The following is an 18690-nucleotide window of genomic DNA, read 5'->3' on the forward strand; positions in this document are numbered from 1 at the left end:
AGTAAGAGAAAATAAAATAAAGCAAAATAAAACAAAGATCCTCACAAATCGAAGACTTTTAAAAAAAATGTATACTTATTCAATGTCAGACAGTTAAAATGTAAAATAAAATTCAAAGACATTTGAGACGAAAATTTGGACAACAGCCTCCCAACACCAGATACTAGTTAAGTAAATTAGCAAAAACAATTCTAAGGTAAACCATTCCCTTGATTAATTGCCAGGGTGAGTATCAGAGAAATAAAAATTAGATTGAAAATGTCTAGCTCCCCTTGTACAGTGACATTATTTTACTAAAAATATACTCAAGAAACAAAGTAACCATTGCTTCATTTAGTCCACAGTAGTTCATAATTTATACAGAGAATAAGTACAATGAATGGCTCACAATCATGAGGGATGGTGGTTATGAACAGTACTGAGCTATTCCACAATGCTTGCTTTTTTTCCCCTTTTCTCACTCCCTTTCTACTTCTTTTTTATTCCTTTTCTTTTCATGCTTTGCTCCCACCATCACCAGCAAAGCACCGAACCTAGCCCTCAGGAGCATTAAAACCAATCCTAGGTCATGCTTGGCTTTAGGGAGATCATCAAGTTTAAAAAGGATTTCCCATGTCTGGATCAACAACAAGGAAATGTGTCCTTCTACCAAAGTTCGCCACGCTGCCATATCCTTTTCCTTCATGCAGCCCCTGCCTGAATTCAGGTTCTCGCGCGCTCCTGCTTTGTGTGCCACACCGACAAGAGCCAGCACTCACTGCTACCAGGTCAGTTCTACTCTCAGCAGCCTTCAGAGGACCACGGTGCTGGCACAGCTCAGAGTCCACAGCACTGAGCATAGCCGAGAACCTTCCTAGTCCCACCGATCTTACCCATCATTCTGAAAACAGACCCAGGGAATAGTCTGTTCATTATCAGCCAAAGCCCAGCTAGTTTGTTCTCACTGTGTAACCAGGACTCATTGCAGGCTCAAATTAATGTCCCTCCCCCACATCCCACTAACCCAGTCTTTCCACATTTCAAGTCATATTCACTCTTTGAGGCCATTATGATCTCATGATCTTCTAAGTACTTAAAATACTAATGATGTATAATATCTGTTAATCAGATACATTTTAGAGTGAGAAAGGGCTTTAGAAATCTGATTCCTACTTAACCTTCCATCCTTAAGTTAAACACTGTTCGTCTGTCATTTTTGTACTTGAGTATCCAGCATCCTTAGATTCAGGTTACTCCCCTCATAGCAATAAGCATAATTTTAACTTTATTTATATGTTGTTGCTCCTGAAGTCTGTGGGTGTTTCAACTATAAGAATGGTAATTTGATAATATTTGTAATCTCAAGTACCTGCCACAAAGGAACTAATCATCAAATGATTAACAAATACATAAAATAAATGAATGGGAAGGAAGATAAAACATAAATAAAAGAAAAATAAGCTAATAAACTGATTTCCTTGGAGAGAGAGCCGATCTTACTAATTTCTAGGCACCTCAAAAATAACAGGCACTTCTGTTGGTCCAAAGGCACTGAGCTGGTGGGGAGGACAAGAATGCAAATTTCCTGATTCAGCGCCACTGTTCTCCAAAGAATGAGAATTATTATCTGTCACTTTAATCACATGATGCCTTGTATTATTTAACATCTATGTGCATAAATTCTATTTCCCTACGATAATGCCATAACCTTAAGAAGTATATATTATACTGGTATATTCCTCAAAATGCAGAGCTAAAAGAATTACATAATACATTTCTATTGGTCTTATTTAAAAGGATTTTGAAAAACAAATTGAGAAAGATTTTAGTATTTACACCAGGAATAACATTAATAAAGAAAAGCCATCAATAAGTAAAACCCAAGGAATGTTACAACTACACTAATAACTATTAGAATCCTTTCATAGTACACAAGTATTTTTTGAAGAATATTTAAGAATCTGAACTAAATGCCCCCAAGTTCAGCAGACTGAACTATAAAGAAATACTGTGACACTGAAGAAAGTCCTTCCATTTAGGAACATTTTTGTTTGTGTGGCTGTGGCAGACTCACCCCAAGTTCGTCGTCATCAGAATTATCAAAGATGTTGTCTAAATCATGCAGGGAAGGTGCCAAATCTGTCACCTGCGTAAGGCTACTGGAGCCAGCTCTGCCAGCAGCATTATCCTGCCGGACATCTGTGGAAAAGGAGACAAAAGACACAGAATGAGCAACTTCATTAAGAGAGAAGTAGTGAGGAGAGGGCACGGATCTCAATGTGCAACACCTGCCTGTGAATTTTTTCCCTATGTTTTCAGCTAAATTTAGAGACAATTATTTCCAAATATGTTTATCAGTTTTGAAAGGAACTGAAAAACAAACTATGAAAAGTATATTAAAGATGAGATCGAATTACTGCTATTACAATAAGAATATAATTTTAAAGTGAGAAGCGTATCTCCCTCGCATTTTATTTTAGCAACAATCCAAGTGAGGCAAATAATCATTGTACACACCTGTTTTAGTAGCAGAACTGAAAATAGACATGGCATTTTTCCCATCAGGCACCGGCGTGGAATGACCTGGTGTAGTGACATCCTTGGTACCAAATCCATCCTCTGACTGTATAATAAATTCAGCCAAACAAAACACATGAACACCAACCCAAAGTGTGGAATATGAGGGAGAACACAAAGAATTAGAGGGTAGAATGGAACTTGTTATGAGCACAAGTATGATAAACCATGGTCTATGCAACCAAAAGAAATAAAAGATATGTCCCTGTCCCTGAATTTAAACAGAATCAAAAACCCCCACACTTTCCCCTCAATCCTATGGAGCATTCTGAGTCAATCAGGGTTTTATGCCTAAATGGTACTGGTGGCCTTTGATTACTGACCTGCCAAAGTGTGAAAAGCTGCCTTTAGCATTTTGGATGCTGAATTAGTTTAAGTTTTCTAGATCTAGAGAAATCTCTGTAAAGGAACGTAAGTAGCAGTCTCCTGAAATACACTGGCCTCTTTTAATTATCTTACTTCTATGCTCAAGAATACCTCTTTAAGTGGCGCAGTATTTTATAGCATTTTAAAATTTAAGGCTAAAGACAGCAGACACCCCCAGTACTCATTTCTGTGACAAGGAAATCAGTGAAATTAATACTGACACAGTCTAGAGTGGTGCTGATAGTAATTCAGAGAGACACAGAGATAAAGCGCTCGGCACAGTAAACACAATGAGCGCTCAACAGACAGTAGATACTGTTATCAACATTTTCTCTTTACATTTTGGGTATTTTGGAATCATAATGAAAAGAAATAAGCAGGGAGCATAGGCCAACAAGAATTAGCATATGAGAGGAAACATGCACTGTACAAGCTATAGCCTGCAAAATATGAGGCTTCATTTATGTTCGGCTGACTTTTAAACAAAGGTGAGCCATGACATAAAGGGGAACAATATGCTGTTCAATACAATAGTACCAAGAGCATGAGTATGGGGACAGAGCAATCAGGCAAGACTATTTCAAACATTCTGCCTCAAAAGTTTTCCCACACGCGTTCCACTGACAGAGACCAAAACCCACACCATGTTGGACTCTCTCTCTGTTAAATGGTACCTTATTCTTTTTCAGGGAATCTTTTTCCGCCCCTTGTTTGCATTTCTTGTTTGCTGTGAAGATGTATTTTATGTCACCATCCTCAAAGGTGTATGGGTCGTTGACTTCTCCCAAACTGTCTCCAGGTTGTTGTGATAGAGGCAATGGGTCAAGGAAGAGGAGTGGCTGCATCTGGGGCTGCTTGTCGTGCCAGATTTTAAACCGTTTATTAGGTTGTGCTAAGAGTCTAAAAGGGAAAATAAATGACAATGTAGGCAAGATAAAGTAAAAAGATTAATGTCTTAAAAAGAGCAGCATTTATGAGTTAAAGCATTTGTAAAGCTTAAACTAAACTTAAAATTAATTCATCTATAGTGAATTTCTTTTAGTGACTATATTCATAATTAAATAAAACTTAGCAGCCTTTGTCAGGAATATATGTTTTTGTCTCTGGTTCCATGGATTCCACTTAAAAGCACAGATGGGCTCAGGACAGATTGTTTAGGTTTGAATTCCATCTGTGTCATTTACTACCAGCATAACCCTAGTTTCTTTCTTAGCTATGAAATTAAGGTGGTAATATGGTTGTGGTGAAGATTAAGTGAGATACCCTGTGCAAACTGTTAAGAATGAGCTCAAAAGCACTGTAAATATTAAGTATTATTACCAGACAGATAATACATAACTGAATACATACAAAGCCTTCCTTCAAAGTGTCAAGAAACAAAGTACTGACTGTAACACGGAAAGTCTCATAAAGCTATATTCTTCGATTAACAAACAGCAGGCCCAAAACAAAGGAATGCTAGTATATTAAATGCCACAATGAGACCTTTATATGCCAGCATGTTTCAATAATGGCATGTGTGTTAAACCTCCCGAACGACAAAGCACTGACTTCTAAACATTTTCCAAATGCAGACTGTAGAAGGGTGAAGAAAGCCTCTTTCATTTTGGATCTGAAGGTCTGGCCGAAAGAGGGGAGGAAGAAAGCCCCCGACTCATGGAGCCTGTGGCCTTGGCCCTTCGTTAGAGAGATGACCAGGCAGACGGTGTGGAGAGTCGCTTACCTTTGCAATGCAGTGCTCTCTGGGTTTACCTCCGTTTTGGCATCCCACCTCTCACCCTGGAGCTCTGGAGGCCGGAATTCAGCATCATCAATGGGTGGGAGGCGAAAACTATGCCACCACTTATCTGATGACTCCAGGTTCGAGGGCCTGATCCCACAATATAAGGCTGTCTCGCTGACCTCTGCCATCAGAGGCAGTCTTTGGCCTACGAGGACAGTTCTGTCATCCAGAGTAGACAATTGCTGGAGTTCTAGCCCATTTCCATAGAGGGCCGGATTCACAGGGACAGATGGTGGGTCCAAACTCTCTGTTTCCTGACCTCGTGGCTGAGGGCTGAGTGTTGGTGGCAGAGGGGAAATAGGGGAATGAGGAGAATCCATAGGATTCAGATTCATTTGCTTGCTTGTATTTCTGGAAGGCACGGCCATTTGCTTATCATACTTCCTACTGCTAGACACCTCTAAGGAGGAGTCTATCCCTGCCAACCCTAGTTTCTGTCCTGGTGTATCCTGTTCCATGCATAACTCTTCGGCCACAGAGGGCCTATGGTGAAATGGTATCAAGGGTCTCTTTTGCAACTTGTCTCCCTTTTCCTGTCTTTCTGTTGTTTTGTGCTTAGAAGAAGCAGGAGGTGGTAAAGATGAAGATGATGATGGTCCTGCACTGAACCCTGGTTGAGATATTGTGGGAGGTCGATTGGGTCCTATGGCACAACGTTTTAAAAGTTTATGCCTGAAATGAGAATTAAAATGAAGTCAACAAATACACAGATGAAAATAACTGCATCATTATAACATTACAGAAGAGATGCCTCTGACGAGGTTATGTCTTTTTAAGTACTCATTAGATGTACTAATACATAAAAAAGGGCTCTAGGTGTTAATTATATTTTTAATGACTAAAAACTGCAAAACACCCTGATGGAAAGTGATAAATCAATCACATACAAGTTAAGAACATAAGAGATGATCTTGAGAAACAAACTCATACATTGCTAATCCCTACAAAATTACTGATTTGAAAAAATCCCCAAGTCTTTCGAATTTGGTGAGGGTCTCAATAATCTATTCATACTGCATCTTAAAGCCAAGAGTTATGAGATCATCTCCCAAAAAAAGCAAGAGAGAAAAAAAGCTTCCAGTTTCTATTACACAACACTTTATTAGCTCCAATATAGAATCACTTATAATGGCTTGTAGTGTTGTAAATCAGGAATAAAATAACTGCGCAACTCTCCCCAAAGTGTGAAACTAAGATAATGAGTAATGAAGGTGAATCCTAAGGACATTTAATAGCCCAAATGTACTAGAAACCTTATATGCCACTATTAATCTCAGAAAGAGGGGAAAAGACGACTTTGAATCTTATAGATACAAGTTAAAATGAGGCATGTAAAAAAGGTAGTTGTGAGTAAACACACATCCAAACTCATATGAAGTAACTAGGCAGGAACAGCAAGTCTGCTCTTATCGTAACATACTTCTTGGCAAGGATGGCTATGAGAAAGTGCTCAGAAAGAGTCCTCGATGATGCCAAGGTTTAATCTGTGCAACCAAGTTATACAGGAGGTCAGCTAGTTCCTCCCAACATATAAATCACTCCCAGGGAAAAATGTAAGCTCTCCAGTAACTCTCTGAGGCCACTAGGGTGGCATTAAATTACTGCTGCATTGCGCTAAATGATGCCCTAGTGGGCAGTAAAACGGATTTGTGTGGCATAAGGGGGTGGTTCGGTGGGGCAGCAGGGTGGCCGCCCTGCCCCACAGGGCCATTAAACAGTGTAAGGAGCGGGCCATTCCATGATGGGTTTGGTAATCCTGCCATAGATAATCTGAAACTCTCTTGCCAAAGTCTTTGCTCCTCTAAAAAACAAAAATCCAGACTTTGAAGAAGGCTGTTTAAGCATAAAGCTATTGTCACCAAGGCAAAAACTGTGCTTTCAGTCCCCAGAGCACAGTATCACAGTAAGAGATCAATGCCTCATCTGAGAATATCTCAATTATACCTTCTAAGGGTGCTTATTTTAAAACTGACATTCTAAAAGTCATTTACAGACAACTTCTTGGATTTTCTCAGAGAGCATTTAACCACATCTGTCCTTTGATAGAGATTTTATGGTAGCCTCTTCAAAGGAAGGGCTTTTTGCAAAGTGAATAATCTTATAAAGTCTTATTTTGTATTGCATTTAATGACTCAGCTACATTGTGAAATGGTTAGAATTAGGAATATGCCAGTAAGTAACCAGCAAGTATTGCAAATTTCTGAACAGAAAAGGACCTCACTGAAGCAAGCAGCGGGAAGATCAGCCTCAGAGGGCTAACGACACGGGTGGCCCAGTGGTGGGAAGCAGCCAGAGGCAGGTCCAAATAGTGTTGAAACACATGGAGGCTAAAAAAGTGAGGAAAGTAGAATGCCTACAATGGACATTTCAAAGGAAGTCATTTTAAAATGCAATGATAAAACTGATCTAGGAAATAAAGAAAAGTAAATGTTGAAGTTTCTAGACTGAGAAAATTGTGATAAAAATGACCACAATAAGGTACGTGATTTGGGAGGTACCCTAAAAAATACAAGACTAGAGTACCTTTGAGAAGTCAGGTCTATAGATAAATATTTGGAAGTCAATGGACTAGAATGCATAACTAAAAGAAAGACCCCAGGGATACAAGATATTGGTGAGGAAACAGAGCCATAACTCCAGAATACCCCCCCCCCAAAAGTATTGTTTGTTTGTTTACACTTCAGGTAAAAACAATTCAAGATAGAAAATAAAAATGTAATAGAAATCAATAAAGATTTTTTTTTTTTTACATAGTGAAAAAGGAAAAGAGCAAGGTAATAAGACGAAGAAATAAAGTTAAATATGCTTATATTCTTACGTACTTTCTAAAGGTGAACTAAACCTGAAGAAATCCTAAAAGTGAAGAAATCTTGACAATAAAACTGTATCATCTGCATATAAGACGTATCCTTTTCTTCTCTCCCGGAGGAGGAAAATTTAAAACAAAACAACCAGGCAGAAGGGGTCTTGGGCAGGACAGAGCCAACAAAACGTGCTACCATTCCATCAGACAACCGTTCTGCCTTTTTCCTACCTACCTAGAGCAAGAACAGCTGACTCTTTGGGTTGGATCCACAAAATCCCAAGTAGCAGGATTGTTAGCAGGCTCTTCTTCAAGAGTTGGAGTTGACATTTGGTTCCTCCTAAAAAAGGTTAAACATGTGACTTGTGCAAACATAGTATCTTTGGAGAGAAAAATTATTTAAAGTACCTGAATACATTCTACGTAATAACAGTATCCTGCAGATAGATAGTTCCGAGAACCCGAGGGGGTCAGTGGAGTGGAGCGCAGTGGTGGAGGCTACTACTTGTTCTGTGCACCAGAAGAAGTCTACTTAAGTTTAGTGCATATTTTAATATGGGTGGTACACAGGGCAATTAAAACACTATCTGTTGTCACTTTTTTAAAAGCCACCTGAATTTTGCAAAAGTAACCTAAATTTTTAAAAATTATCTTTTCACAGCATCTGTAAATTATATACCCTTTGATATATGCAACTCCTATATTTGCTAGTATTAAGGGCAGCACTCCAAACTTGTAATGTAAACTAAAAGACAAGAAACAAAAATATCTCCTACATGTCACTGACAATTGGTAGCAAAGCGGATGCTTATTATAACAGTGAAAATAAGAACACTGGGCCAAACTTTTTATTGCTGATTTTACTATAGTTAACACTGCAAAGTGTTTCAATGATGGCTCTACAAGGAATTCTTTTGTTCTCCACCCTTCCCTGCCTTTCTGGGTGTCTCATTTCTCTGTTCTGTGTTGCAAATAGAGGGGATATAGTCTATTAGAGTTGGTGGAGATAAAAGGTTAATGGTGATAAATATAAAACATGGTAAATGAAAGGAGAAAGAAAATGTTAATTTGGAAATTGTCTAGGCATTGCAAATAAAAGGAAAATATCTGTACCAATTATTCTAAAAGAAAGGATCATTTTTAAGTGACTAGAGATAACTTTTTCATTCTAGAATGTGACATAGGATTTTTCATGACTACCTGTCCCTTAGCAGCCTATCCTAGAACCAATGCATTGAGAAATATATACTATGAGTTGCTAAAAGCTAGGTCCAAAGGACAGGTTTTGAATCTGTACATAAAAAACAGTGAATAACTGTCATTAAAAAACATCTAACTGACTTCTACATGAGTGGAGTTCTTAGCAGTCATTGGCAAGAATATCCATATTTATTCTATTCCAGAGAATCAAGACTCTTTGTTTACTTGCATCAGTTAAGAACACGGTCATCCCCATTATTTCAAAACAGATATGAAAATATGCTGAGTATGTTTATGTAAATATTGATAAGTGGAAAAGCATTTATTGACTACTGTTTGACATTATCATTCATGCAATTAAAATAATCACCAGTAATCTCTTATTATAATAAATTCTTCCTCTTTTCCAAATGTATATTAAGGAAGGGAGAAATGGGAGGCAGTAAAGGAGGGATAAAAGGAATAAAGGGTAGAAAGGAAGGCAAGTTAAACAGGGGAATAAAAAGAATACAGTTTTCCCCAAATCAACAAACAGAAGTACAACAGTGGGCAAATACCCCTCTATTTGTTGATTAAAACCTGTGGTACACCTATGGTGCCCTAATCAGCACCGTGGTTTGGTTGGTTAGGGATCGTTCTGCAAAGTGAAAGGCTGCCCGTTCAATTCCTGGTCAGGGTACATGCCTAAATTGTGGGTTCAGTCCCCAGTCCAGGCACGTACAAGAGGCAACCATCAATGTTTCTCTCCCTCCCTTTCTCCCTCCGTTCCCCCCCAAAAAATAAATAAAATATTTCTTAAAAAATAAGTAAAACATAAGGCCAATGTACAATAGGAAACATGGCAAAGAAGGTCATTGCACCCCGTAACTAGGAAACATTCATAAATTGGTATACAAAGGAAATCCAAACACACTGATTACTCTCCTAAGCCATTCTGTGCTAAAAAATGTCAGATGAACACCATGCCAACATGGGATGATCAGGAACTTCAAAATTTCCTGACTAATCAAATCAGGTGAAGTTATCAACTTACTTTAACATATAAATTTTGTCATATTATGTGCAAAAAGATGAAGTATCAATCCAATGATTCCTCAGGTTTGGTCACACAATAGTGCAGTACAATTGACCCTCTTCATGTAGTAATCAAAGAAATGGTTACTAAACCACAATCCAGATGAAATGCAAAATACATACTTGGACTGGGTTCTGTTGAGGATGCATTCCTTCCAGACTCGATGGACCATATGATTGTGGAGTTTTGGAGGAATCTTCCCCGATCTCTTTGGACTGTGCATAGTTACCATACCCCCGTCTTGGGAACCTATATGACTGACAGCACTCTGCATACCTCCACCCTCACCTGGAAAAGACAAATAGGAATGTCATTTTTCTGAAAATGTCTTCTAGTGCATAGACTGCTGGCTTACTTGACAAATATTTTAATTGTTGAAATTCATATCCATTACCTCCTTGCAATAACACTGTAGCTATGAGCAAAACTTGTGTCGGTATAGTCTTTTGGGGGGCACTTTGTACGATTCTTTGTGTTCTCCCTAAAATGCTTTGGTTAACCACACCGGAACCCACAAACTCACACTTCTTCATGAGCGCACCCGTGCGGAGGCGCCCTACTCCACGGGCACCGGAGATGAGTTGCACAGACAGGTTCACACACCATAATATCAAAGATATAAACATGCCTGGAATCACTGGAATCATTGGGCTGTTTTGAATTTTGAAATCCCAATGCAGTAAATAAGTTTAAAAGAAAACAAAATAGTAGACGGAGTTTTGTGTTTGTTTAGCTAAATGGCTGTGTAACTACTACACGCAGTGACCTAGAAAGAAGAAAACACTTAATGGCACAAAGCTTTCAACAGGTCAAATTTCAAATTTGCATGTGGAACTGTTTGTCCTTATGCTTGACACTATGAAAGCGCAGCATTAAAACACTGAAAGAGGTTGTCTCAACATTTTATATCAGAGGATTGAAAATTCACTGGTTTCTCCTTAACTCCATTTTTTTTCTCCAACTATAGTTGGTATGTAATCCATTTCTTCCTATTATGTCCATTATGATTGCTGAAAATAGTGATTATTGGTTATGCCATGAGTATTTTACTACTTCTATCTCACACAAATCAAATACTGAAGTCAACTTTCAATATTAAATTTCAATTACTTTCAACAATTTGATTTCATAAATACATTGTGGATTTTACTCTGAATAGAACTATGATGCAAAACATCTTGACCAAAATAATCAATTTTAACAATTCTGGAAACGCCTACTCTAATCTGAAAAAGAAAGAAGCAACCTATATAACAAACTAATATTCTTGGTGTAAATGCAACCAAACCACTGAGTTGGGTTAGGCTCAGCATTATTTAAAAAAAAAAAAAGAAGAAGAAGAAGAGGAGGAGAAGTCCTGGCCAGTATAGCTCAGTTGGCTGGAGCGTTGTCCCATGAACCAAAAGTTTACAGGTTCAATTCCCAGTCAGGATACATGCCTAGGTTGCGGGTTTGGTCCCCAGTCTGGGCATATACAAGAAGCAACTGATCAGTGTTTATCTCCCTGCCTTTCTCCTTCCTTTTCCCTCTCTCTAAAATCAATAAGTATGTTCTCAGGTAAGGATTTAAAAAAAAAAAAGAAACCAACTCCAACTGCTTACATTCTAAGAAACTGAAGCTTTCTTGTTCCCTAGGAAAGTACTGCTGTATTACAAATGAAATAAATTAAAGGAGACAGGAAATTTGGTTTTTATCACTACCTTTTATCTTAAAAGGTCCCTGACTTGGTTCATTGTGCAAAATAATTCATTTTGATTTTACAATGGACTTTAAAATGCCTATTCTAAAACTAAGTAAAATGAAGAAACAAAGAGTAGAAGAAGTAGCTAACATAGCCCTTTGCCCATAACAAGCTATGATACAGCTACAGAGATAACATCCCCATGCTATTAAAAGAAGTAATTTATGACCAATAAATGAGAGGGATAGGGAAAACAAGCCACAGAGTCTTTTCTGATTAAAGTTGGGTTGATGCTTTTCAGCCGCTTTTAATGATGTAGCTAAAATACATGAGTGATACTTTATATGGAATTAAACTAGACTTGTACTCCATGCTGTTAAGTGCATGTTGAACAGTTTCTTAAAATTGTCTTCATAAATGGAAGAGGCATGCTGGTGTGCCTATCCATGAGTGATTTCACCAAAACTAGTAGCCCTCCTATGTCCCCTGTTACTCTAGGCAACCCTTTCTTGGCCATCTGAAGGGGCAAAGTAACCCACTTTGTCCTAAATCTGGAAGACCATAGTAATGCTCAATATTAGTCAAGTGCAGAATGGTAAGGCTGAGCAGGACTCTTTCCAATGGAGTATGAAGAGATCTGAGGTGTAATTTAACATTACATGATATAAACATTTGGACTAATTCATTTCACAACAAAGATTCCAGTAGCTTTATGTAGGTTTTTTTGTTTGCTTGTTTTAGGGAAGAAGCATCAGCGGATTATTTACCCAGGGCCAAGCACAATGACATACAGAGATAGAGGGGAAGAAACTGGAAGTCCACACTGAAACGCAACATAAAAAAAACCTCTGGGTTTTGAGTTACGAAATGTAGAGTTCTGAACTGATGATGCATCAGAGGTCAAGGCATTATGCACACAGCAGGCCTTCAATTTTAAGTTGAATACAAACTTTACTAAATACCAGGCAAAATAAATAAACAAAAATGAATGACAACTGATGTCATGCAATTGTTAAAAATACAAACCTTTAAATGAAATGCTTAAAACTTTTCAAAATGCTGAAACTTCTAGTCCTTCTTTAATATATCTTCTCTATGATGACTATTATAAAAGACTACAAAAGTATTTTTCTTTTTTCAGTTTAAAGTGGTTTTAATAAAAATTTGTCAAGCAAATCCTTTCACAAGGAATCATCCAAATTCTCTGCATTATCATGTTAGAGCTGGATAAGTATATATTTTCACCATCTTAGCAACTACATGGCTCTTAAAAACAGAGGCTATGTGTTGTCCATTTCTATATCTCCCACATAATCTCTGAGTAATTCCTTCCACACGGCATAATATGTGCTGAAACTGGAGTTTTGAGAACTGCTTTAAGGTTTTACACGACCATTTGTATATTGCATAATTGCTTACACAGCACGGTCAAGTACAATACCTAAGACACGTAACAACCTTTTGGTGTATGTAGTATTTAACAGAGAAGGAAAGTGAGGTTCGGAACAAATAGGAGAATTAAATAAGGTCACTCACCTAGTAAAAACTATGAACAGGTTTTAAAATTAGGTGTGTTCAATCACACAGTCTACATTTTTCCCAACATACTGTTTAACAGAATATCCACTATGTGCCAAGCACTATGCCAGAAACTAAAATATTGCATCAAATGCTCATGAAAACTACCATGTTAGTATGCATCTTGCTTGAGAATGTTTTCGAAGTTTGGCAGCCAAGATTTTATTTACTGATGGTCCTGGCAACATAGCCCCCCTATTAAATGTCTATAAATAATCTTATTTCAGCTCAAATATGATGAATAGCTTTTCCTTAGTGACTAAATTTCCAGTTAAAGTCAATTACCACAAAATTTAATATATGAAATATACTACTCAACAAAGGAAAAGTCCTCCCAATTTACATAATTTCTTAATATTTCCATGGAGGAACACTGTCAAAATTTTCATATTTGACAGTATTTCTCATTAATGCAGAGAGATTACTGGTAGGGCAGAGCATTTATTCGGAGCTCCTGAACGCTAGCCTAACTTTATAATAGAAAAAAGGACTATCTAGGACACGTCCCCTGTCTGGCAAGGGTCAACTGAGAAAATTATCAGCCATTTTATGATTTAGGCTTTTTCCATTTGTTTAAAATAAAAAAGCAGCCTACATCTTGGCTCCTGCCCATATGTGTGCACATGTGCACATGTATGTATCAAGGGGCAGATGTGTATGTAGAACTTAACAGAAACAACTACATTATTTAATTGTAGTAAAAACTAAAATTCTGAAGCACATAAATTCTGTTGTTTAAATTTTTCCTTTTCCATTTTGTAAAATTCTCATGTTACTCTACCTAGATCTCTTCCACCAGGAATTTCTCACGTTCCAAGGCAAGGGAATGACATGATCTCTTGTGCGCCCTTCCATCCAGGACGTTCCCAGCCGTACTCACCGATGATGGCCTGTTCTGGAGAGGTGGGAGGAGTGAGAGGCATCCCGCAGTTACTTGGGTCTTTCACACTACCAAGTCCCTGCTGCCCGACTGTAATATGGCCCCCAGCACTGGCAACACTCTGCGGAACTGGGATGTCATTCTGGGAAATCAGAACGAATGCTGAAGGATACACCATCCGCACACCACCTGTAAGGATGGCACGAGGAGAAATCAGGCCTGAGATAAAGTGCGCACTGGACTGCCAGCTGCATCATTCCAGCGGCCACAGTCAGAGCTCTCTGGTGAAAATGAGATACTCATTAAGTATTGTAAAAAGTTTCATTCTTCCGGAAGTTAATAGCTGTTTAAACATGTGCTCCAACATTATGATAATAGCATTTGGAATACAGGGACCATTGGTGCTTCAGGCAAGGTAACTACTCAGCATATACCACTGTGTCAAGAGAATAAAAAAATGGGAAAATTATGGAGATTATTTTTGATGAATCTGAGTGATTATCTTTTTAAATTAAGGAAGATGAAGGAGAGAGAATAAAGTTCTTCAGGCAAAATATTTTCTCTTACCAACAATTACTTCGACTGCCACAGGGAAATCATCGTCATATCCCAACTCCTCTTCTTTCAATTCTTCTTTCTTTTTCAGCACCATTGGATAGAAATACTGCCATTCCTCAATCAACTTACGGGTGGCTGGGTCTGACATCTTGTATGCTTGGCCCGTTAGCGTGCCGTTTAATCCATAAGGACTTACCAGTACTAAGGCACAGAGGAAAAACATGTTACAGATCAGAGTAACAATTCCTACTTAACTGTAACACTACATACGTACGTGGTAATTTTAGGTTAAAGCATGGCATCACTCAAAGTATACTGCTCTTTATTTCTTAATTCCTTTCAAAGTGTTTTAAAAGTTTCTCATTTTACTACTTACATATATGCCTCTCAGCTCACATCAATTTTTGAAGGAAATCAAATGTGAGAGATATAACACTATCATTCAGCTCTATCAACACACAATATATAAACTATCAATACATTAAAGCTTATACCCATCTGTTTGTTAATGGTTTACATAATTTAAACACTGATATCTTCCTTAACAGACGAAAAGCATTCAATACATACAACCCCAAAGCCTGCCAAGAACTTGAACACTCTTCCTATGGTTCCTGACACTTCCTAAAATCTGTGGTTAATTAAAAAATAATGTATAAACAAAACTTTTAATTAAAAAAAGACCTAATTTACCAACTCTGAAATATAATGCTTAGTTAAAATTTCAGTTATGACTGTTTTGGAGGTCTGTTGATGAAACGACTCCAAATAAAGTGCATTTCACTAAAGGACTCGAAATCCTTCTTTCTCTTTCAGTATTTGACCTTGATGTCATTTTCACTGAGCTAGACACAAAAATGTAATTAATACAGTACTGTGTATAGCCCAGCCAATTCTTAGCCTCAGGAAATTTCAATCATCTGAATAACACTTTTCTGGGAATAAAGGTCACTTTTTCTTACTCCTAATTTTAAAAAGTCTCAATATAGTTATTAAATGGGATGTTCTTTTTTTTTTTTTTTTGATGGCTTCATTTTTTTTAAAGCTGGATGATATATTGGATCAAGACAGAGATGGCTGTAGACATCACATATTTCTCAATGCTTTTCTGCTGTTCCTCACTCATTCAAATGGGGTAAAATTACTGACTCCAGTGAACACATTTAATCGAGGGCAATTTTCCTATATTAACACTTCTAAGAAACCCCCACATCGGAACCGTTATGTTCACTACAGTTATCTATAGGCCAGCACCTGCGCTAAGAATGTACCTCCCCCACACTAGTCACGAGAAATAAGCAGGATGATGTCCCACAAAAGTCTTCCATGATTTGAGGAATTAGTAACAAACCAGTAAGATCTAAAATAAGTGGTCCCTATGGACCCCAGGTATTCCTAAAAGTATCTTTACCAACTTAGGTTAATTACCTCCCCTTTAGACTAGTATCTCCTTTTGTTTCCATAAATGAGTATTTTTTATTTTGAGTGATAAAGTCTAGAATGAAGTCAGATGGTCTTCAGCACCTTCACAGTCAAGGAAACACAATATTTAAATAATTCTGGCAATCTGTAATATGCACATACTGTACAATTCTTGAGTGCACACTTTGAGAATTGGGTTGTTTTTTTATAGCAGTTCATACATGAAACACCTCAAACTACAGAATAATAAAGAAAATAGCTTAAAATGTGTTGCAGGGTGGGGGGGGCGGTAAGTAATAATTAGGACACAGTTAAATGAGCATTCAATGTTCTTTTTTTCCTTTTAAAAAAAGCTTAATTATCTTTAGGGCAAGAAACAGATGCTTTCATCAAATTAAATCAGAATCGTCTGTAGAAAACCAAAAGGCAATCATAAATAATATGGAGGATAAACATTCATGACAGGCTGTTACATCAATAAAAATACTTCAGTCATGTCTGTTAAAATATCAGTGTTTTTAAAATTACATTGTGTGCTATACTAAGACTATTTTAATCAGACATTTCTAGTAATGATAAATTAGACTGAACCAAAAAAGATACTTCCATATGGTTCAATCTAATATTAAAACATTTGAAAAGTTACTCATAGAAAACTCTGAATTCCAAAGACAAAACCAAAGACAGAAAGAATGTACAATTAGAAAAAAGGTACATGGAGTTATTTTGGTGATATTTAGGTGATAAGCTGAGAATTAATAAAAATATGTATGTTAAATTACAACAAAATACCTACAATCTATGCAGTCTATAAAATAAAGTAAGTTATTAACATCACTGAACAAACTATATACTACACAACTCTAGAAATATGCTTTTGGTTGAAATTTCAAATACTAAATCTAACAGTAATTACCTGTAAGTCATTACATTCTTAAAACCATGGAATAAACAATAAAAACCTTTAATTTATAGAATTTACCAATTACTCACTGATCTTCTTTTGTCCTGAAGGAAATTCTTTATATTTATTTTTCAGTACAGCTTCACATAAGACCACATTGAAAATACAATAAATGTTCAGGGGGTGAGGAGGAAACCTAGCAAGCTATTATTATTTAATTGGGAAATGTTGGTCTTTCCTTTCTTCTTCAGAAATCTTATGCTTACCTTTAAAGTGTCCATTTAAGAGAACATCTCATCCTGCAAAACTTTACTGGGCAGGGTGGCTATGTACTATATGGAGGAGGGGCGAAGAGCAGGGGCATCCCCATTTTCTTACCTTGGAACGGTGCAGGTGAAGACTGAGCCATGTGTATATGTTCCTCATTGATCAAATAAATTGGCTGGTGTTGGGCAATCTCCACACTTGTGCATACATTACTTTCCCCATGGAGAAAGAATGTGAAAGCACAGGACAAATGCTCACTAAAAAAGAAACAATGAGAAATTCAACTCTACATATGGATTTTAAAAAAAGATGCTAAACACAAGAACTACAGACTGGATATAGCTTTATCAACCATCCAGCAAAGCTTGCCTCTAATGATATTAACAGCATAAATTTACAGTTGATTGTGGACACGTAATATAACAATAACCTGTTAGCAAACTAAATTAAAGGTGTCAGGTAAATCTGAAAAATTAGTTATGTACCATTGTGACAATTCGAAAGCTATTGTGCAGAACGCTTCCTGTTTTATTTGCATACAGTCTCCTGTGCTGACTTACAAAGTCTCAAGAACAGAAAAAGAATGACATTTTTCTATTTTCTCATGTAGTAGTATCTGACTTGGCTTTTAACTGATTCTAGGGACAATAAGAAAATAGCTGTGCTTAGGTTTGGTATGACATAACAATAACATCAAACTTACAAGCTTACAACATTACAGGAAGGTTAAAGCTACTGATTTTTAACTAACAATTAAACATACTACTGTATATAAATTCTCAATGTATAACAGCTAAGGTAAGACAAGCGCTCAAAAAAGCTGGTAATCTATTACATTTATTTTTGCAATTTTACTTCTAACCACAAAGTTTTATGAAAGCATTCAACACATCCCAGTTTTCACACAATTAGCTAAAAATTGACAAAAATTATGTGTTTTGAAAAAAATAATTTCAGAAGTACTACAGAGGCACATTATTTCAAAGCTGTTAACCTTGGCCCTAGCCCAGCCATAACATCTCCACTTCTCTGGGCAGCTTATAAGAACATGTGCCCGATGAGCCAAATCACCGCGGGTCAGGCAACCACCATTTAAAAAATCATCTCCAAAATTTGCTTTTCAAAAGTTATTTAAAATATTATAAAGTGTATTTTTAGTACTACTCAAAACGTTAAGTTTTGTTAAAGTAAAAAAACAAACAAACAAACAAACAAACCGAAACCCGTAAGGCTTTAAGGAAAAATTGAAATAAAAAATGATAAATTTCCACTCTATCACATGGTGAGGTGCATATATTCTTCCTTGACAAGTATTTTAAGATAACCTGAGAAAATTTTGTGTTTTACTAGAATGTGAACTTTCATCAACAGGAAACATCAAGTCTTGGCATGTGGGTATTTAACACAACACAGTAGACTTAAGACATTAACTAAAATTTATTAAAAATGTTTAAAAAGTTAAACATCCCCTTGATACCTTATTTTTTAAGTTTCAAGTTCAAAATGAGAAAACTATGCCATGGGTATAAAACTATCACTAATAATAATAAAGCGGTGTCCTTTATGAAAATGACACCAGAAACACATCATCTACGGATAAACAACATTATGCCTGGC

The 18690-nt window shown here is 36.9% G+C and overlaps 1 protein-coding gene across 3 annotated transcripts in view; it reads right to left on the minus strand.

The window, feature by feature from the left end:
- The window catches only part of MED13L (mediator complex subunit 13L), a 253538-nt gene that overhangs the window by 38199 nt on the left and 196649 nt on the right, over positions 1 to 18690 (minus strand). For all 3 annotated transcript variants that reach the window (XM_054594117.1, XM_054594116.1, XM_054594118.1), the window contains 9 exons: positions 17185 to 17330; positions 14490 to 14681; positions 13923 to 14111; positions 9906 to 10071; positions 7744 to 7848; positions 4646 to 5377; positions 3597 to 3822; positions 2497 to 2602; positions 2054 to 2178 (listed from right to left, as the gene is read on the minus strand). In XM_054594117.1, coding sequence (XP_054450092.1) covers positions 2054 to 2178; positions 2497 to 2602; positions 3597 to 3822; positions 4646 to 5377; positions 7744 to 7848; positions 9906 to 10071; positions 13923 to 14111; positions 14490 to 14681; positions 17185 to 17330 — 1987 coding nt within the window. The remainder of the gene's footprint in view (positions 1 to 2053; positions 2179 to 2496; positions 2603 to 3596; positions 3823 to 4645; positions 5378 to 7743; positions 7849 to 9905; positions 10072 to 13922; positions 14112 to 14489; positions 14682 to 17184; positions 17331 to 18690) is intronic.

This window comes from Pteronotus mesoamericanus, unplaced genomic scaffold (assembly GCF_021234165.1).
Source record: "Pteronotus mesoamericanus isolate MK-2021 breed Mesoamerican mustached bat unplaced genomic scaffold, CSHL_Meso_final scaffold_507, whole genome shotgun sequence".
Taxonomy (NCBI): domain Eukaryota; kingdom Metazoa; phylum Chordata; class Mammalia; order Chiroptera; family Mormoopidae; genus Pteronotus; species Pteronotus mesoamericanus.